Source organism: Physcomitrium patens, chromosome 15 (assembly GCF_059467195.1).
Source record: "Physcomitrium patens ecotype Gransden chromosome 15, ASM5946719v1, whole genome shotgun sequence".
NCBI classification, from domain to species: domain Eukaryota; kingdom Viridiplantae; phylum Streptophyta; class Bryopsida; order Funariales; family Funariaceae; genus Physcomitrium; species Physcomitrium patens.
The window spans coordinates 13,750,165-13,769,527 of NC_143424.1; the positions used below are offsets into that span (position 1 = coordinate 13,750,165).

General features: G+C 35.1%; 3 protein-coding genes across 6 annotated transcripts; all 3 read right to left on the minus strand.

Annotated features, from left to right (window-relative positions):
- Nucleotides 1-1,137: 1,137 nt before the first annotated feature.
- On the minus strand, nucleotides 1,138-4,843 carry LOC112292136 (DNA-repair protein XRCC1). 4 transcript variants are annotated; one of them, XM_024540288.3, is made up of 9 exons: nucleotides 4,286-4,843; nucleotides 3,871-4,059; nucleotides 3,603-3,652; nucleotides 3,458-3,495; nucleotides 3,032-3,153; nucleotides 2,668-2,754; nucleotides 2,258-2,454; nucleotides 1,817-1,974; nucleotides 1,138-1,526 (listed from the first exon to the last, which is right to left on the minus strand). In XM_024540288.3, exons 1-9 carry the CDS (start codon nucleotides 4,307-4,309, stop codon nucleotides 1,501-1,503), a joined length of 891 nt encoding a protein of 296 aa, XP_024396056.1. In that variant the 5' UTR covers nucleotides 4,310-4,843; the 3' UTR covers nucleotides 1,138-1,500. The 4 variants fall into 4 exon arrangements, with proteins under 4 accessions (XP_024396056.1, XP_024396057.1, XP_090112646.1 ...); XM_024540289.3 differs by having other exon boundaries at nucleotides 1,138-1,543; XM_090256520.1 differs by having other exon boundaries at nucleotides 3,891-4,059; nucleotides 4,286-4,552.
- A 10,017-nt stretch (nucleotides 4,844-14,860) lies between these two features.
- On the minus strand, nucleotides 14,861-15,813 carry LOC112292614 (FK506-binding protein 2). Its single transcript, XM_024541272.3, has one exon. It carries the CDS (start codon nucleotides 15,692-15,694, stop codon nucleotides 15,176-15,178), a length of 519 nt encoding a protein of 172 aa, XP_024397040.1. The 5' UTR covers nucleotides 15,695-15,813; the 3' UTR covers nucleotides 14,861-15,175.
- On the minus strand, nucleotides 14,861-19,107 carry LOC112292613 (succinate/fumarate mitochondrial transporter). Its single transcript, XM_024541271.3, has 6 exons — nucleotides 18,883-19,107; nucleotides 18,605-18,716; nucleotides 18,414-18,509; nucleotides 17,757-18,222; nucleotides 17,266-17,401; nucleotides 14,861-17,110 (listed from the first exon to the last, which is right to left on the minus strand). Exons 1-6 carry the CDS (start codon nucleotides 19,021-19,023, stop codon nucleotides 16,907-16,909), a joined length of 1,155 nt encoding a protein of 384 aa, XP_024397039.1. The 5' UTR covers nucleotides 19,024-19,107; the 3' UTR covers nucleotides 14,861-16,906.
- Nucleotides 19,108-19,363: the final 256 nt, after the last annotated feature.

Genomic DNA, 19,363 nt, shown 5'->3' on the forward strand with positions numbered 1-19,363 from the left:
TATAACATATGTGGAGCTCTTTGGTGTTTCATTCTTTGATGCTCCTTCATTTTCAATCTTCTCCTCTTCATCATTTCTTGATTGTTGACTATCATGAACTTTGAAGGAGTCTCCACTACTAGTTGATATTGTCTTGTGTAGTGTTTTATTGTCTTGGGTGTAGTGTTGCAGTAGACTTTGATGCTGGATCAACTACTTCCCAAAGGTCTTCTCTTTCAAAGACATTGCAAATCATGCTTTTTAGGCCTTACAGCTCTCAAGCCTACATAGCATCTTTGAAGCTGCTATTATATGGTCCATTGTTCCCATATCTACTCAACTACTATGACTCTATTGATTGTTCAAGCAGTTCATATGATATGCTATTGTATTCAAGAACACTTTCATACAAAAAGAAAACGACTACTCAAAACTACTTTGAATCTACCAAGCTCTTAGATAGTCTGCTTTGATACTATGATAAGAAAAAAACACCATCAAGATACGATGATCACCATTAAAGATACACTGTTACAAAATACCAGTACAAGTAAACACCCTGATGTTATTTTAATGTGGTCATTGTTTCTTATACAACCAGATCCAGATCTATAACTGTCGACAAATCTAAGCTGATATCTGATCACAAGAGTGTATCTCAAGATGGTTCAATTGTTGGATGGTGATACAACAATCTCCAAGATAAGATCTTCATGTTTTAGAATTAGATTGGAAAACACTACTTCCAAATAGTCTAAAAACATTCCTTAAGAATCTTAAGAATAAATATATTGTAACTAACTTAATTATAGAATGTTAAAGTAAATGCAAAAGCCTCTCAAAAGTAAATTCTTGAAACATGACTTGCAAAGGAGGTATAACAAGTATTGTAACTAGGAATAAATAATGTAAATATAAATAGAATGCACATATTAATTAAAAGAAATTGCAAGAGCACAAATTGGATTATTATATAAGATGCTAAAGTTTCAATTTTGGTACTATATAGAAACAATCAAGGATAAATTGGGCAACGATTTTGCATCAAAACATAACTCGAGATTTTTTTAAATCAATACATAAACGAATTAAACTAAATGAAATTAAATCCCTTATCAAATGCTTAAGATCAAAAAATATGGAGAGAATCTCAAAGACTTGAAGAAAAAAGAAAAATATCACACCTTTATATTCAACAAATTAAAGATAAAAATCATAATAATTAAAAAGATGAATTGAACAACCCCTTTTCTGCAGACCGTCATTCAAACTACGTTATATTTGACTGTTCTCCATCAAAAATAATTATGTCACTTTGGTGGTCAAGAGTTTTATCAACAAACCGGATGGGGCAGTGAGGACTAGAGAAGCAGAAATCGGGATACTTTCTCGCCACCGAAGTCCTAGATTACAGCTTAATCAGCGTGTGGAGTGGTAAGGCTACCTGAGCTCAAGGGAACAGAAGAGCAACAAAAGCTTCCTCCAAACTTGCAGAAAATTTAACTGTCTTAACGTAATAAGTCATTGCGGAATCCTCAGGCGAGTCACTGCACAAATATAAAAACTTGACCAGGAAAAACTTATTGTAATCAATTATAATCCTTGCAACAAACATTATACAGATAAGACATGAAACGTGCAACAGAAAAACTCCAAATCGTCATTGATTTACATCCAATTCATCAAGCACGCACCATGCATCAAACGACAATAGAAGCCATGGAAAAAGAGAACAGATTCCAAGACCCAATCTCATAGGTTAGAAAACCATGTATGGAAAATCATGCAATCGTAGTCTTGCACAACTATGGTTCAATAATACTTCTAGATTACTTACTTCCGACGAATCTTTGCATCAGCTTCTTTGTGCACTCATCAATTGCTTCTGGTTCCATTACTATAGTATCATCACTGTTATAGTCAACAGTTTCCTGCGAATTGATATCTGACATAACCTCTGTGGCATCGTCGTCGACTTCTCCTTCTTCAACTCCACTGCACATAAATTCAACAAAAATTTAGTGCTTCTTCCTTTCCTCTGTTCATAAGTAATTGTATTCTAACTTATTTATACAGCCACTGCAGAGTTGGTAAATGCATCCGACCTATATCACAAAAAAATAGACCGATCTTATTTCAATTCTACCAAAAAGTGAGGTATCTTAAATGTGTTGCACAGAACATCACGAAACAAAATATAGAAGTCTTTCAAAGATTAATGAGCATTTATATTTCAGGCATATATCAAAAACCAATTGAAGATGATTCAAACATTTACCCCTTCATTTGTTCACTAGAATTTGCTGATTTCCTTGATCCAAGGACGTCTTTTAGTGTTTCATCATAGATGCCCTTGAGCCTTTCAGCTTCTTCAAGAGTTGACGAGGAGATTTCAGTAACACCTTTCTCAATGGCTGCTAACTCCTTGACTGCCTTCGGTAGGAAACCCCAATTCTCTATTACACTGCTTAATCCCTGTGCGAAATATAACACCAAATTCAATTCAGCAATGCATTTATTGCAAATGGACAGTTAAAGGCAACTGCATCATCAAGTTCCTAGCGTAATTGAGCATTGAAATTGGCATTTTAGATCAATTTCCCCAAAAGCCGTGATCTTGTACAAGTCAAGTTCTAACTTGTCTTCAGGTTAGAAAAGCGTATCAATGTAGGTGGTCTATCATTTCACCTGATTCTCAGCAAGACTTTTGACGGCATCCTCAAGGCATACTAAAATACCTTGCGCACCTACAGATTCTAATTCTTCAGGTCCTGGCTGTACAAACAAAAGCCATAAAGACTCAATATAAAATGTAGGCTTTGTACGATGTAGAAGAGCAGAGAAGACTCGAACTCAAAACACTTTCTTCCGTTGAACAAATACACACAGCAGGCGAAACATAGGTAAAATCTTCATAAAGAGGCTACTCTAACCCTTCCGCTCGGCAGAACAAGATGAGTCAATGCAACAGACGGTGAATAATCCTGGTTAAATCACGTGTAAAATACTACATTTTGGCATAAACAATTTCATGAAATGAAGAGTTCAGTACCTTTGCATCTTGTTCCTGCAGCCAATTGATTATCAATTTCAAATCATCTTGAGCCCACTTCTGAATTTCTTGCGCAGTTCCACAGTTTACCTTCTTCTGCTTCAAACTTCTGCCTCTATCGCCTGCAATATCATTTTTTCAAATGCTTCAATAAAGAACATAATTCTCAGATACAGGTCTACTACGAACAGACACCTCACATAATTCACAAGTAAACTGCACCAAATTTGCCAAGTATCTACTTCAAAGAACTGTACACAGGAAGTTTACTAGACACCAGGTAGCCATTGTTGTTGCGAGTCCAATTGAACAAAGTCTACTTCAAAACCTAAATGTCAAATTAACGTGTTCATTCAAATATAGCACGAAATTAACACCAAAACAAGGCCATGATTTGAACAAACCTTTTGCTCTCAAATAACTCACCTAGTACTCTCCATGGCCTGCCCTTGTTCAAAACAAATCTGCAAAGAAACCCACCAAACAGCCATAACATAAAGTTGAACATGACGCACCTCAACGCAAATGTCCTGATATTAAAAACACCATTGAAAACAAGCATGAAAATTACCTTTCAAAATCCACGAGCTTCCGCTGCTTGTAACACTCCAATATCCAATCCTGCATGTGTCATAGAGCTGCGATCGAAATCAGATTCACATAGCAAGCAACTTGAGAACACATTAACTAAGACATCATCTTAAAATCTATCCACGCAGCACATACAGACTTGACCAATTCATACACAAAAGCCCGCAGCCCCCTCTGTAAGAGACTACTAGGCACATCGTTTGTTTTTCCTAATGACGCTTTTCCACACGTATCCAGTAATAGAATACCTTAGAAACGATGGATCCACCTTTTGCTTGAATCTCTTTGAATTTTGGGGTGCCCAAAAATGCGCACACAAGGAGTGTACAGTCAGCGGTCCAGTCCGGGCGATATTGAGCTCCCATTTCAAGTCCTTTAGTTCGAAGCTGTCCTCTTTCAGGGTTTTGTATCCCAGAAATTGTAAACACCACGCCCTCCTGCATCACCAGAACAGCAATTGCTACTCAAAAAAGAGGAAAAAAAGCAACCACGAACATGCAAAAATCGACACCTATGATCCGACGAGGTCATGTCACTCCAAATTTCATCAACACACCAAAAACAAAAAAACAAAAAAAAACAAATACACACACAAAAAGGTGTCGGAACAATGATGAGTAAACACAATCCTCAATGTGAAATTCCAATGCAGAAAAATCTCACCAGCAGCTTCGAGAAGTCTCCCATTTCGCAAAAGTGATCGCCTCTTCTACCTCTTCTACTTGAACCTCAAAAACCCTACCACCACCCTTCACTAAACTACAACACTCCTGTCCAATATCGAACATTCCACGCTCCAGCGTTCTACCCAAGCTCCCCCTCCCCTACGCACGAATCCAACAATGCCACAAACAACGTATGACACCACTCCACACATCGTCTCTCCGAAACCTGAATTCAACCCCTCAAAACTCAAAATCTACAGAAACCCAACTCTTGTAAACTCCACCACTGTTTCAGCGAAATTACCCAGCTCTCGGAATTCCTTCGATGCCCGTCCACAGATCTGCACGCACTCACTCTACCGTTGCGAGTCGTAGCAGCTTGGCGGCTCTTGCGACGAACCGAAGAGCGATCAAACAATCGCAGTACGTAGCTGGAGTGAATTTCAATACTGCGATCGTCTGGGTAGAGATCAGCACACATGGAGTTGACAATCGGCAACTAGGTCTGTGATTTCGATTCCTCGGCGCTCCAGCGGACGCGCGGATTGTACCGACAGCGAAGTTTGTTTGCTACTTTTGGTGAGATTTCTTTGTCTTCTCCTTCTGTCTGTAGTAAAAATGACAGTTTTTTAGTAAAGAAAATAAAAATAATAAAGAGGTTTTGAAATTGTTTACAACAGATTTAAGTTTTATTTTTCTTCACGAATGAAAAATCAACTACTATTTGTTTGTTTTTGTTTAGAAACAATAAGAGATTACAGACTATTTTCCCACTGGACCATCATTTCTTGAAGTTGAGTGTTAAAAGACCATCCAATTGATGGTGAAATCTAATTGATTGTTTTTTGTATACCAATGGTAATTTATCATCACATGTATTGTATTGAATTAAGGTTGGAATTTCATAGCTAAGATTTGAATGTTAATGTTTTGAATGCATCTATTTTTTATTTTTTTAATTGGTAGTTCAAGGTAATAACAATTCGTTTGTTATATTCTTTTCAAATATGAAAATTAGTGTTTTCATATTTCAATTTTTTCTAATAATCAAATTTAAGATTGTATTATTTATTATGTTTGTATAAATAATAAATATTAGACTTTTATCTATCTATCTTTAGTGATACATTTGTAAGTTTTGTTAAAATATTTTTAATAAAAATGACAGAGTACTAACAAAAAAATTAATGAAATCAAGAATTGTTTAATTGTATTGTTAGTTTTTAAATTTTATAAATGAATAAACAAATAATTATAATTAAAAAAATTGATCTCACTTCAATTAATTGCCAAAAAGATGTGAGTTTTAAAATACTTGTAATTATTTATGTACAAACTTAATTACAAAATACATGTGTTATTACAATTATATTTTAATAGCCATATATTATATACTATATATTTTAAAATTCTAATGTATTTTAATGCTTAAAAGATATTTTACACATTTATGTTATATTTCACAATATATATATATATATATATATATATATATTATTAGTGATATTGATTTATTGGTAAGGTGGTTTCATCTCTAAATCATTTATGATGGTTAAGCAAATAAGTTATATTTATTGTAATATTAAATAAGTACAGCAAAGTAGTATAAATGCAAAAATACCAATCTTAAGACATTGATAATTTAGAGTGTTGTCATAGAATGAGGATCCTTTAAAAAAGCAATGTGTTGTGAATCAAATCTACAACATTTTGAATTAGATGCAAAAATACTACTACACAATGCATTAATATACACCATGGAATAAAGTCATGTTTAGCAACACATAAGAAAAATTTAGATAAATAAATAAAAACATAATAATTAAATGTGCTTATCTAAATCTAATTACCTTAAAATCAAACCAAAATTTTAAAATAATTTAGTATAGAAATATAAAAATAAAAAAATCTATTAAACATAATATAATGAAGAAGGGCTAAACAATATGAAGCATGACATTATGTCAAGGACATGGACTAAAAGATGATGCATAAAGCAATGAAATTCGTGTCAAAGAAAAAGTGACAAAATAATAATAAAGAAATATGTATATTAAAAGAAACTGGAATGGCTTATTGCCAAAAGATAAGAAAACTTGAGACTCTTGAAACTAGACTAGAAGTAAGAAAGGAGTTGATAAGAGTGAAGAAGGCTTCACTCTTATCTCTATATATACTATCTAACTAAGGGTTACATGGCAATGTTCTATAGGACCTCCAATATATGTTGACTTTATAGGACACATGCCTTGACTTATAAGGCAAGTTTTTCTACGTGTGTGCCACATAATTAGCTTGGTCTTCAAGTTAACAACATATGTTGCACATGGCCAACTTGTTGACCATGTTTCTAATCCAAAAAGTCAATTAAAGACATCTATAAAGTCAAAACAACATCTATGAAGCTTTTAGGAAGCTTTTATAGAAAATATTATAGAATTTACTTACTTTTACTTACTTCTACTAACTTCTACCTATTTATACAAGTAATTACTAGCTTACATGAATATGTCCGTGACATTATCCCCCCTTCTAGGAACGAGTTCTATAAGGAGCGGTCATCATATTATTGACAAAATCTATGATGCAACAAATTATATTTGCCACATACTCAGATCTTTGTTCTCTTCGAAGATGGTTGATAGGGCCTCTCAACCATTGATAGTATCACATATTAAGGCAGGAAGACCACCGTGTTATCTGATCGTTGTTAAGGCCTTCATAACTTCCTTCAAATAAAATATTTGAAACATTGTCAAGAGTTGTTCTTACTTCTAATAAAATTACCAAACATTGGGAGTCTCTTCCAAGGTCGTAATACAAAACGCGTTGTATCTCGCCATCTATTCGAGAAAAAACATGTCGTTCTTGAGGATCTTCATCTTGATTGCATCGTCTTGAAGGTTGTGACAATTGTAATGTCTCGTCTCATAGGTCAGCAAATGAAGGCTCTTTAATCAAATCCATTGGTTGTTGATTCTTCATCTCTTTAGCATTACAACTATAAAGAAATTACAAAAAAAGATTGAAAGTAGAATGTTATCTTGCTTAGATCTTATTTTTTTTATAAGAAAGATTTTCATCTTGATTTTGATGGATGTTGTCGATGAAAAGCCTCCGTCGCCTTTGTTGCATTTGCAAGATTCTTTACTGGATCCCATGTGCATTCACTAATATCATGTCCGTGCCAATGGACGACATATTCTAATTTATTTTGGCGCCGCCTTCAACCTAGGACTTCTTCCACTTCAAACTCTTCACTATTGTCCACTTCTACAAGAAGAGGTGGAGCTTATCTTTTTCTTGGTATGTCCACTACCTTGTATGGTTGAAGAAGAGATACGTGGAATATTGGATGGATTTTCATTGAATCCAGTATGTATAAACAATATATAATTGAATTGATTTGTACAGAAATAGGAAATGGTCAAAGTCTACTATAGTCCAACTTATCACAAGGACGAGTGGTCTTGATATTGCGATGAAGTAACCATACCTTATCACCCCTGTGAAATGGTGGTTGTTCCTTTCCATAGATATCTATATTGATCTTTTATTGTTCTTAAGCTTCTTTTAATTGTGCCTTCATTGTTACATGTAGCTCTGATAAATGATTTGCCAAATCTTTCACCGCAGCATTATGAGCTTTTGAAAAGTCAAAAATATCAAGTCATGGATGATAACCATAATTGGCAAAGAAAGGTGTTTGTTTTGTAGAAGAATGTACTCTGTTATTATAAGCAAACTCTGCTAATTGCAAAAGAGTTGTCCAATTATCTTGTTGATAATTGATAGTACATCTTAAATACTGCTCTAAAACTTGATTAACAAGCTCCATTTGTCCATCAGTTTGAGGATGGAATACCGAAGATAGTTTTATATCTACTTTTAGAATCATGAAAAGAGTCTGCCAAAATCTTGATACAAACTGAGTTCCCCTATTTAATATAATATCTTTAGGTAATCCATAATAGCGATAGATATTGTCAAAAAAGAGCTTAGCTATTTCTTTACCTGTGATAGATTTTTTATATGATATAAAATATACCATCTTAGTAAAACAATCTACTATCACAAATATAGAATCATAAGAACCTCAGATTAGAAGATCTGTGATGAAATCTATAGAAACAAAAGACCAAGGTTATTTTGGAATATTCCAACAAGCTTGGCGATAATTTAAAACACGTCTCGACATGAAATACTCGAGATTCTTGTGATCTATATATATGGTGACTAGATTAAAAGCGCCTTCTAAATGATAACTCCATTCTTGAAATGAATTTACGATTGCAAGAAGCTCTTTGTCGTGGATTTCATAGTTAATCTCAGTTGTTGAAAATTTTTTGGAATGAAAAGCTACTAAGTGAAGTTTATCATTTGGTCCCATTTAAAATAATACATCACCTAAAGCAAAGTCTGATGCATCTATTTGCATAAAAAATGCCTTAGAAAAGTTGACGCAATATAAGATTCGTACAGAAATAAAGGTTGATTTCAAAATTTCAAAGATGCTTCAGCTCCTTTGCTCCACTCAAGTTTGTCTTTGCAAGTCAAACATATAAGTGGAGTTGCAACTAGAAAGAAGTCTTTGATAAAGATCCGATAATAGTTGGCAAAGTCCAAAAAAGTATTGGACATTTCTTACTGTTTTCTTAGTATCTATCATAAGTTCATCATTTGAAATGATGTATCCTAAGAAGTCGACTTACGTAGTATGGAATACTTGCTTTTCTATCTTGGTATAGAGTCTTGTATCTCTTAATTTTTGTAACACATGACGAACATGAAATTCATGTTCATCTATGTTTTTAGAATAGATCAAGATATCATCCACATAACAGATAACAAAATCGTCTAAAAACTCTCAAAAAATATCATTCATTAGATGTTGAAAAGTTGTCAATGCATTTGTAAGTCCAAAAGGCATGACGTTGTATTCAAAATGCCCACACCTAGTTTGAAATATAATCTTCCAATCATCTCGATTTTTAATACATACTAGAATATATACTCCCTATAGATCTATTTTTGTATAGATCTTAGCTTGATTCAATTGATTTAGAAGTCCGAATATCAAAGGTAGAGGATACCTATTCTTGATGGTGATCTTGTTGAGTCCTTCATAATCAATACACATCTGCAATGATCCATCTTTTTTCTTCACAAATAAAATTGGAACTCCTTCTGATGATTTGGAATGGCGTATGGAATTTTTGGCCAAATTCTCTTCAATACATTCCTTGAGTTCAATCAATTCATTTTGTGATAAACTATAGATTGGTCCAAATAGCGATTGTGCTTCTTCTTGAAGGTCAATTGAGCAATCATTATTACAATGTTCTAAAAGAGTATCTACATTCTTCTTTTCAAATACATCTTAAAATTCTTAATATTGGTTGGAAATGCCACTTGAAGTCTTCGCATCATTAGAAACAGGTGTGGCATAAATGATAGAAGGTGATTCTTCTTTTACATGCAAGAAAGCTCTTGCACCTATAAACATAGGTTTAAGTGCACTAGACTTATGACTTTCTATTGGATTAATTTCACTCTTAATTATGCTTTTAAAAAAGTCATGGATAGAAGAAATCTAATCTATACAAGGATTATGATTAATCATAATAAACCTAAAATGATTAGATTAGAAAGAGATCTAATTATATTAAAGATTATGCAACTACTATGACTATTTATTGCTACATCTATAAGAAATGTTTCATGAATAACATCTCCATAAGACAATGGATGACCATCTATAACTTTTTCATAAATAATTTTGATTTTTTGTACTAACTATATTTTATGAATTATAACAAATTTTATGTTTAAGAAACAATCTAAGGCTCTTGAATCTATCAAGACAGAGGCTTTATAATTATTAGGTCATAAATACACATCTATTATAAAACAAGGAGAGGGTTCTAAAGAGAGGATAGGACCTTCATTAGAAATTATATAAGATTCCAACCGCATGATCTTTATTTTAGCTGGAAAAATTCATTTTTTGACACATTGTCTTCTTTGATAGATGTGCTCCTCATTTTGTGAATTTTTCACTTCTTTGGATAATGTTAAGCAGTGTGTTTAGGTTCTCCACAATATAAGCACAGTCTTTTTTGATGGCAAAGTCTTTTTTTGCTCGATAAGAGGTTTAAAACATATCGCATCAATTTACATATCCTCTCTTTTTGAATGTATGTCTTGAAGAGATGTTGGTATTGCCATCAAATTATAGTAAAGTTGAGGTCCATTTGTACAACTATCAGATTAAAATTCAAAAAATTGATTGTCATATTTTACAGCAAAGTCAATTACTTGACTCAATGTTTGAGGATTAAATAAGTTGAGCACCAATTTCTTTACTTCATATTATAATCCTTAGAAAAATTGGCTAATAAGTACAGCACCATCCTACTTGATATCAGTTGTAAGTTGTCAAAAGTGTGAAGCATATAATGTTACAAATCGATTACCTTATCGCAAAATACGAACCTTGTTGGTTGCAACACAAGTTGCATCATGTTCTCTATACATAGACCAAAATTCTACCAAAAATGCCTCCAAATTATCTAATATTAGATCTCATCGTTTAAGAAAATATAAAAACCACGACAGTGCTAAACTTGAAAGAAATGTACCAATAAATCTAACTTGTGATCCTAGAATTGGATAGCTTTGAGGTTGAAGTTCAATCACAAGTTGTACTTGATTCATAAATCGTCAAAATTTGAATTATGTACCATCAAACTTCTCGGATAGGATAACTCTTGGTTCTCTAAGACTTGAAAGATGTTCCACTATGAGTGGAGGGACATGATTTGGTACAAATATTGAAGCAATTCTAATCATCTCTATATCCTCACTTCTTACCATTTTTATTGATTCTTGTGGTGGTAAGTTAAGTTGATGTATCGCAAGCATCAACTCTCTCAATTGCTCTTTCATTAGTGCCATTGCACTCTTCATTTCAATAAGTTCTGTCATAATAATACTCAAAAAAATATCTAATGTCATTGAAGACAAGTAGAAGAAAGGACTTCACGAGAAAGAAAATATTAAGAACAATATCAGTTTAAAAGATGGTAGTCTGCAACTCCTAATATACTTATATAGAGACAAGAGTTATGGTAGTCTGCAACTCCTAATATACTATCTAACTAAGGGCTACGTGGCAATGTTCTATAGGACCTTCAATATGTGTTGACTTTGTAGGATATATGCCTTGACTTCCAAGGCAAGTTTTTCTATATGTGGGCCACATAGTTAGCTTGGTCTTCAAGCTAACAACATATGTGGCACATGGCCAACTTGTTGACCATGTTTCTAATCCAAAAAGTCAATTAAAGACACCTATAAAGTCAAAGCAACGTCTATGAAGCTTCTAGGAAGCTTTTATAGAAGATATTATAGAATTTATTTACTTTTATCTACATCTATTTACTTCTATCTATTTATATAGGTAATTACTGGCTTACATGCGTATATCCGCGACACATTGTGAGTAAGAGATGCATGGAAGGTCCATGCTTGTTTAACATTTTGCATTACTCTATTTAAAGGATATAAAGGAGAGAAATTATAATAGACAAATGACATGCAAATACTATTACTATACTTGCTTCAAATAAAAATTAATAGAAAATTATTTTAAAAACTACAAAATAAAAAAATTTAAGCATTGACTATTAAATAAGGACTAAACAAAATGTAATAGGGATATAATATTATTTTATATTATATTAGTAGAAAAATATATTTTAAATGATATTTAAATTTATAAAAGAAAATGAATTAATTCAGCTTGATTATGAATATAAAATCATCAAAATTAAAATTAAAAATTATAATAATATGTATGATTTAAAATTTTATTTATAGTTAATATATATGTATTATTTAAAATAAAAAATATATAAAAAAGTTAAAATTACTTATGTAACAAAATATATAATAGTAAAATATATATATATATATATATATATATATATAATTGTACCTCAAATAATTTATATTTTTGAACTAATACTCATTGCATATTTGATAATAATTTTTAGAATAAAAGTTGTGCCTAGATCATAAACTTATGATCTTACTTTTTGCAAATAAATTAAATAAAATTTAAATTTAAAAATTGAATGAGAAATAAAAGAAGGGTAGAAAGGCTTTTTATTCCATTGTCTCCAATCTAGCCATGGACTCATGTTGCTTTGTAAATCAACAATTTAATTAAACAATCCTTACATTTCTTTCTTCTTGAATGTAACTCTTATAAAATGCTTTTTTTGTTCAATGCACTAAGAGTTTGCAACCTTTGAGTGAATTTTTGAATTAAGTTCACATATCTACTTATAATTACACTGTTGATCAAATTTGACAATTCTTATAGATATGGGCTTGATTGCTAATGCTTCTAGTGAAGTTTGTTTGGGAATTCTAAGGCTTTTTTTCAAAGGACATGATCTAGGTTCCTATGCATTAGTTTTGAATTTGAATAGAGTAGTTGAAACTTGTTACATTGTAGAAGATGAAAAATAGACAAAAATTCGACAAATAGAAATAACAATAAGGATATGAAAAAGAATGAAAGAGTTTACATATGATTGTTGGTTGTTGTGTCAATAAATCCACTTAAATTATAAAAATTTGAATAATTTATAAAAATAAATAAATAAATAACATTCATTGAGATTATTAATTATGTATATATATATAAATATATATATATATATATGTTAATTTTTGTATGAATAGGTGTATTTATTTTCTTAAATTATAGCTTCTATATTATTATTAAAACTATCTAAAATTTTAAAATATATTTTAAAAAAATATTAATTATATTTGATATATTAAAAATAGTGGTGTTTATTTATATTAAAAGAGCCAAATATCTATTTATATATTTATTTAATTATTCATCTATCTAAAAATATTCAAATCTCTTCAATATTCACGTTATTATTTTTTCATGTTATTTTGCTATTTCTTGTCTATAAAAAAATAAAAGGTTGTTTTTGTGATATTTGATTAAAAAGTATCTATCTAAATATATTCATCATTCCAAACAATTATAAATCTATTTATATTATAATATTATTTTTAATACACTTAAATGATTTATTATATTATATTGCTTTCAAAGCAAAGCATGAAATTCCAATATATATTTATATATATATATATATAAATAATAAATGAACCCAAATTTTTACTAAATCAACCCACATGTTGAAACCATCATTGTATCCTTTAAACCTTATCTCCATTCCCAACCATTTTCTTGTTCCCAATTGTTGTCCCTATTCTTGATGTTCTCAACTCCCCACCCTTGTTCTCAATGTTATCAACCCCCACAGCATCATTGGCAATGGTTTGAAATGAAAAATAATTGGAATTAGGGATGGATGTTGCAAAGATACAATGATGGTTTGAAATGGAAAATAATTGGAAATAGGGATAGAAGTTGCAAAGATGCAATGATGGTTTGAAATGAAAAATAATTAGAAATAGGGATGGAGGTTGAAAAGATGCAATGACGGTTAAGATAGAATAGATCACTTAAGTAAAAAATTGGATTGCTTTATTAGTCTCATAGCTCATTATATATATATATATATATATATATATATATATAATTCTGTTTTAACTTTTTAGTTGATTTCACAAGATAATAAATAAATAAATAATAAAAAAAATATAAAAAATTAGTAAAACATATGAATATTCTTATATATATATATATACATACATATACATATCTTTAGAACATTTTTGGATATTATTTCTTTTAATTACTTTGTAAAACGAAAATTCTTACAAGCATGTGAAGGCATAATATTGTCTTCAGTTCTATGTAAGAAACCCTCACCATCACTCTTGATGAATAGCAATTTAACCACCTCTGCACCCCATTATCGATAATCCTTACTAAATTTTCATCATAAAAGGATAAATTTCCTCATGATTTAAAAGTCTTCTTTTACTGAACTAGGTGTCAGTTTGATCTCTAGTGTTTGATCTCTGACGCATGACTTTAATGATAAGTATTTGTGAAGCATTTGCACACCTCGTGGCCTGCAGGTAACCAGTCGGAGGAGGAATAGGAACCATCCAGGTCGTTGACATTGCATCACCACGTTGTCGCGTGATCACCCACAATGCTTGCTTGAACAAGCTTTCCAGCAGCAATCTCGCTACATCAAGAGTATCTTCAGTTTATCTCATGCTGGGTTCAGTGAATGAGAAGCTCAGATTGTGTCACCAGCCAGCACTCTTCTAAAATCCATGACTTCCAGCTGCAAAAAGGTTGAGATAAGAAGCAAAGTGTACTGATTTGAAAAATGCACAGGAAACATCAGAAACATACATGGAAATTTAAGTAAGACAATGGATCAGAGCAAGGCGATATGATTAGTGTGGTTACCGAATGAGAGTACTGAGGAAAGAAGATAAAAACCCTAGTCTATGGGAATGCACATCCCCGACATGGAACGTCAAATAGTAGCGAGGTTCAGTGAACCGATCCTCGGAGAAGACATAAATGACAATTAGGTCACTCCGGTGCGCGATGAGCGCTCAAAAAGGGTAGTCAACGACTCTTCCGCACATTACTTTCTGTTTTTTTAAATACATACGAGGTTGGAAAACAACTGAAAGGATTAAACTGCAACTTTATCGCAGTTTGGCCTGTTGAATAAGAACTTAAGACGGCGACCTAACCGCAGACTGCCTGTTCAAAGTCCCAACGCCACAAGCATCTACAGAAACTGATCGCTAAAGTGGGGCATGATCCAGCATGACTAAACTGCATGAAATGGATCAAGCGACACATCAAGTTGCTCCATACAAATGGCGCCCGAATCCCTGCGAAGAAGGCAAATCTCATCTACAATTCCTCGTCATCATCGGTTCCAAACTCCTCATCGTCGACAGACAGATCCATTGGGGGATCCACAACATCCTCGGGGCCGGTCCCAGTTCTGCCATTCACAGACATAAGTTCAGTCTCGAAGATCAGCGTTGCACCACCTGGGATCTTGGGCGGGGCACCTTGAGCGCCATAGCCAAGCTTGGCCGGAATCTTCAACTTCCGCTTCTCCCCAACACACATTCCGAGAATGCCCTGATCCCAGCCCTTAATAACGGACCCCTGCCCTAGCTTGAAATCAAGTGGCTGGCCTCTACCATAACTCTCATCGAACAATGTCCCATCGGTGAGCGTGCCGCGGTAATGCACACTAACGGAGTCGCCCTTATGCGCCTTCAACTCGCAGCTCTTGGGTTTAAATTTCACCCCAATCTGAAGCTCCGTCACTTCTTTCTCAACTTTTCCATCAACAACAGCTGCAATCGCCAAACACGCAACAATCCACAACAATGCCGCCCTCAAGTTCGCCATTGCCATGCCCTAACCCAACTTCGCAACCACGATTCAATAGCTTACGCAAGGCACAATCCGACTACTTTCTGCTCCTTCGACTTAGAGCCAGAGCTCGAAACTTCTGGATGATTCACTTTCGACGGAACAGAGCCAAGCGAAGTGCAGCTTCGTTGCTACCTGGCACCATCTCATTGGACAATCTGAGCGATATGACAAAGATTAGTCAGCCTCATTGGTCACACCAGTTCTCGTGACAGAGTCCAAAGGACGGCGGGGGACGATGATCCTATTTCGTTCGTCAGAATGACAAGACCAGTATGGAATGTTGAATTTCTAATTTACTTCGACACTGTGGCGTGGGGATCGTTGGCGCCCTCTCGCATGCATGACCTGACAGTTTGCGAGTGTCATCGGTGCCGACAGCAGTTATCACCGGAATCCGCGATAAGATTTCTGATCGTGTACCCGAGTTCCTCAAAAAGGATTCCACTACAAGCCGTAAATAAGCAGTTCAGAGCATGGGTCTCCAGGGCACTACCATGATGGCCAATTTCAGCTGCTGGATCTCTGGAAAAGAGTGGTACAACGTTAAAGACCCATGGTTTGAAACCTTTAGTTCACATCAGCAGGGCGTGATGGCTGACTAAATTAAAGTCTGCTGAAAGTGTGTTTTTTTAAGATGCAATTGGAATGGAATCATAGGTTTATTCAACAACTGATGGACCCACTAAGGCTAATGACTTCAATAACTGACGGCCAAAACCGCTACAAAAAGCCTTCAAAGATTATCGAGGTTGTACCACCATAAAACTCTCGACGTCTTCGACGTGCAAAGCATATAATCTGTTAAACATGGCCACCTCGCTTGCAAAATTTTCAAGCACACTTGCCATAGTTACGGTTGAAGATACAAATATCGCTTCTTTGGTCCTCAATCATATGCAGAGCACACCATGTCTAAAATGCAGACACATCAATTCTGTCCACCAAATCATGAGTGCTGAAGCTCTTGTTCCAATGGTTGGACGAGCGCAGAAATGGTTCAAAGCAAGACGTTTGCCAGACTACAGAGAAAAAAGCGCCGATCCTTGCCGCCGAGGTCATGCTTTTTCAACGTACTTGACAATCAAGACTAGCCCAACAGCTAAACAATATATTTTCACAGGGAAGATGCACCGAGACACACAGCTGTGCGTGAGTTTTCCGTTCAATGCCAAACAAGCTTTGAGTTTGACCTTATCGTCTGCTGTGCTGCAAAAAATACTGCATAACTGTTTCATACGAGGCCACCAATGCAGCAGCAGCCAATCCGTGTTGAAGGACTCGAATCTTTAAACCCCTCCAAAGCAGAGGTTGGTCATAAGGAAGTAAACCTGCTGTTCTTTGCAACCAATTGCCAGGCTGCACCCACTTGAGAAGTTTTCTTTCCATAGCGATGTGCTGAATTCCAAACAATCAAGTGTTATGACCGTCAATTGCTTACCTCTAAAACATGATCAAAGACCCAAGTACAAGACCTAAAAGAACTGATCTCAAGCTGAGGATTACTTCGTGCACAAAACAACTGATCTCGGTATGAACTTCCAGGAAAGTACCTTAGGAATGACCGTAGCTTGGCTCCTGGTCTTCGCAGTGTCCAATGCATGGGAGACAGCTGCTGCACCAGAGGCAGCGATACCAGCACTGACACTCAACTGCCATGGCTTCAATGGAGGGATATCCTCAACAGAGCTATTACCCATGAACACAGAAAGAAACTACAATATGAGTTACTTTAAAAGAAATCCTCCTCTATGAACTAACACAGAAATAGACAACTACAGTACTTCATATGAATCCTGTAATGATTTAAATTCCTGTGAACTTTCTCCTACGATATAGGCTACAGGTGAGTTCTTAACCATGATTTGTCTAGCTTTCACCCACAACCACTTTTTTCTCTCATCAGGCACTTTTCAAATTCGATACTATGGAACAAAATCCAGCAGATTACTGCAACAAAGAACATAACACCTTGCAGATCGGCAGAAATGGTACAACAGTCTCACGTCAGAAATTGAAAAAAGAATACCTAAGAGGACCTTACCTGGGTTTGGTCGTCATGTGAAAGGCTTTATACTCCAGCATCATTTCATACATGTACTGCCAACTTCCAAAGAAAACTCCCGCGTACAAAGCGTCTCGAAATAAACCAGGCCGTAGGCCACGCCAAAGCACGTTCAGTCCCTCTACATCCGTCAGACGCTTCAATCCTGCTACATCCTTTATGAGTGGAGGACGCCCTGTTCCATTTTCTAGCCAGGCAAACCTCCTTATGTCATTCATCATTTTTGGATGGGCATGAGGCAAACCAACAAGGCTTTGCTCTACTTGGGTCCACGGGGATTTGCTGCCAGACATTGTTGCCCCTGCTGAAGATGCTGTCACAGCCGACACCTGAGCACGCAATTGGAGGATATCGAATGGAGTAGCCACAAGAGATTCTACAGAGCCAGCACAAAGGCCTGCCATGAACGCTTCAGAGATAGACACCTCATTCGAAGCTAGCCCATCTGCAGCACCCTCACAAACAACAGCATTGTCACAAATCCGTCAGCATTTCCACATATGATTCTACTGTATATGGTCTCGATTCAAAAACGACTTAAAAGTGGACAATCAATAAAAATGAAAAGAAATGAGATTTGCAGCGACGAAATTTCGTGCCAAGGTAACACATTTCCGACGTAGTGGTATGAGCTACCTGTGGCGAAAGCGCAACATAGCTCGTACACACCGAACCGCGTGCCAAGCGCAGGCAACCTCCCCAAAACGTGCCACCCTAATCCTCCATACAACCCTGCACGCAGTAAAGGGTGGAAAATGTTAAGCACCACCTGAATCTCAGTTCCATATCACTGGAGCACGATGAAGAGAGCAACTCATCACACTGACCTGTTACTCCAACAGTTGACCTGATTCCGGAAGCCAATGTCCCTGCGCCTATACCTTTCTTCGGATCAACAACAATGTTTAGTCCTGCATTGTTCCCTGCATTTGCAGACACCTGCTCCCAGAGATTATCACATGGACCACGAAATTCACAATGATAACAAAACCAAAGCTCTTACCAACTTCCACAATTAAAGGATTTCATCACAATCGGCTATATCTCAAGAGAGCTTAAGCATAGTGGCTGATCCCAACCAGGGTTTAGGGGTTTAGGGGTGCACCTGTTGGAGCGACTTCAATGTATCCAGAGGGTAAGAAACAGCAGCTTGAACGGCCACAGCAACAGTTGCCGCGAGTCCGTGCCGCTCAACCAAGGCTCGCCGGGGATCTTGCTGCTTGAATTTCGATTTCCTCATCGCCATGGCTCAAATTGCCTCTGCAACTGCCTCACGAGCCATGGACAACAACAAACAAACAAATAAACCAACTGCTGAGGACTTCCCTTCACCACTCTCATTGAGGGCAATTCATGAACGGAGGTGGATTCCACACGAAACGGTCGACTTCACCCCGCCCGGTTTCCCATATAATTAGCTCTCACTTATGCACTAATTCAGGGTGCAGGGATTGTTTAGAAAACTCAATACTCTCAATACTCTCGTATTCAAATTTTATGAGTAAACATCAATAAAAAATTTATGTGTGAAAAAAGTATTCCTATTTTTATTTTATTCTCTTTTTTCAGGGCACAAATTCAACCTT

Excerpts from the sequence above, each read along its gene's own strand:
- LOC112292136 (XM_090256520.1), bottom strand. The coding sequence starts at position 4,410 with ATGTTCGATATTGGACAGGAGTGTTGTAGTTTAGTGAAGGGTGGTGGT. Across the intron at positions 3,653-3,890 it reads CAAAGAGATTCAAGCAAAAG|GATTGGATATTGGAGTGTTA; the intron begins GTGGATCCATCG and ends TGACACATGCAG. Across the intron at positions 3,154-3,457 it reads CAGGCCATGGAGAGTACTAG|GCGATAGAGGCAGAAGTTTG; the intron begins GTGAGTTATTTG and ends ATGATATTGCAG.
- LOC112292614 (XM_024541272.3), bottom strand. The coding sequence starts at position 15,694 with ATGGCAATGGCGAACTTGAGGGCGGCATTGTTGTGGATTGTTGCGTGT.
- LOC112292613 (XM_024541271.3), bottom strand. The coding sequence starts at position 19,023 with ATGGCGATGAGGAAATCGAAATTCAAGCAGCAAGATCCCCGGCGAGCC. Across the intron at positions 18,510-18,604 it reads GTCAACTGTTGGAGTAACAG|GGTTGTATGGAGGATTAGGG; the intron begins GTCAGTGTGATG and ends TACTGCGTGCAG. Across the intron at positions 17,402-17,756 it reads CACATGACGACCAAACCCAG|CTCTGTTGAGGATATCCCTC; the intron begins GTAAGGTCCTCT and ends CATGGGTAATAG.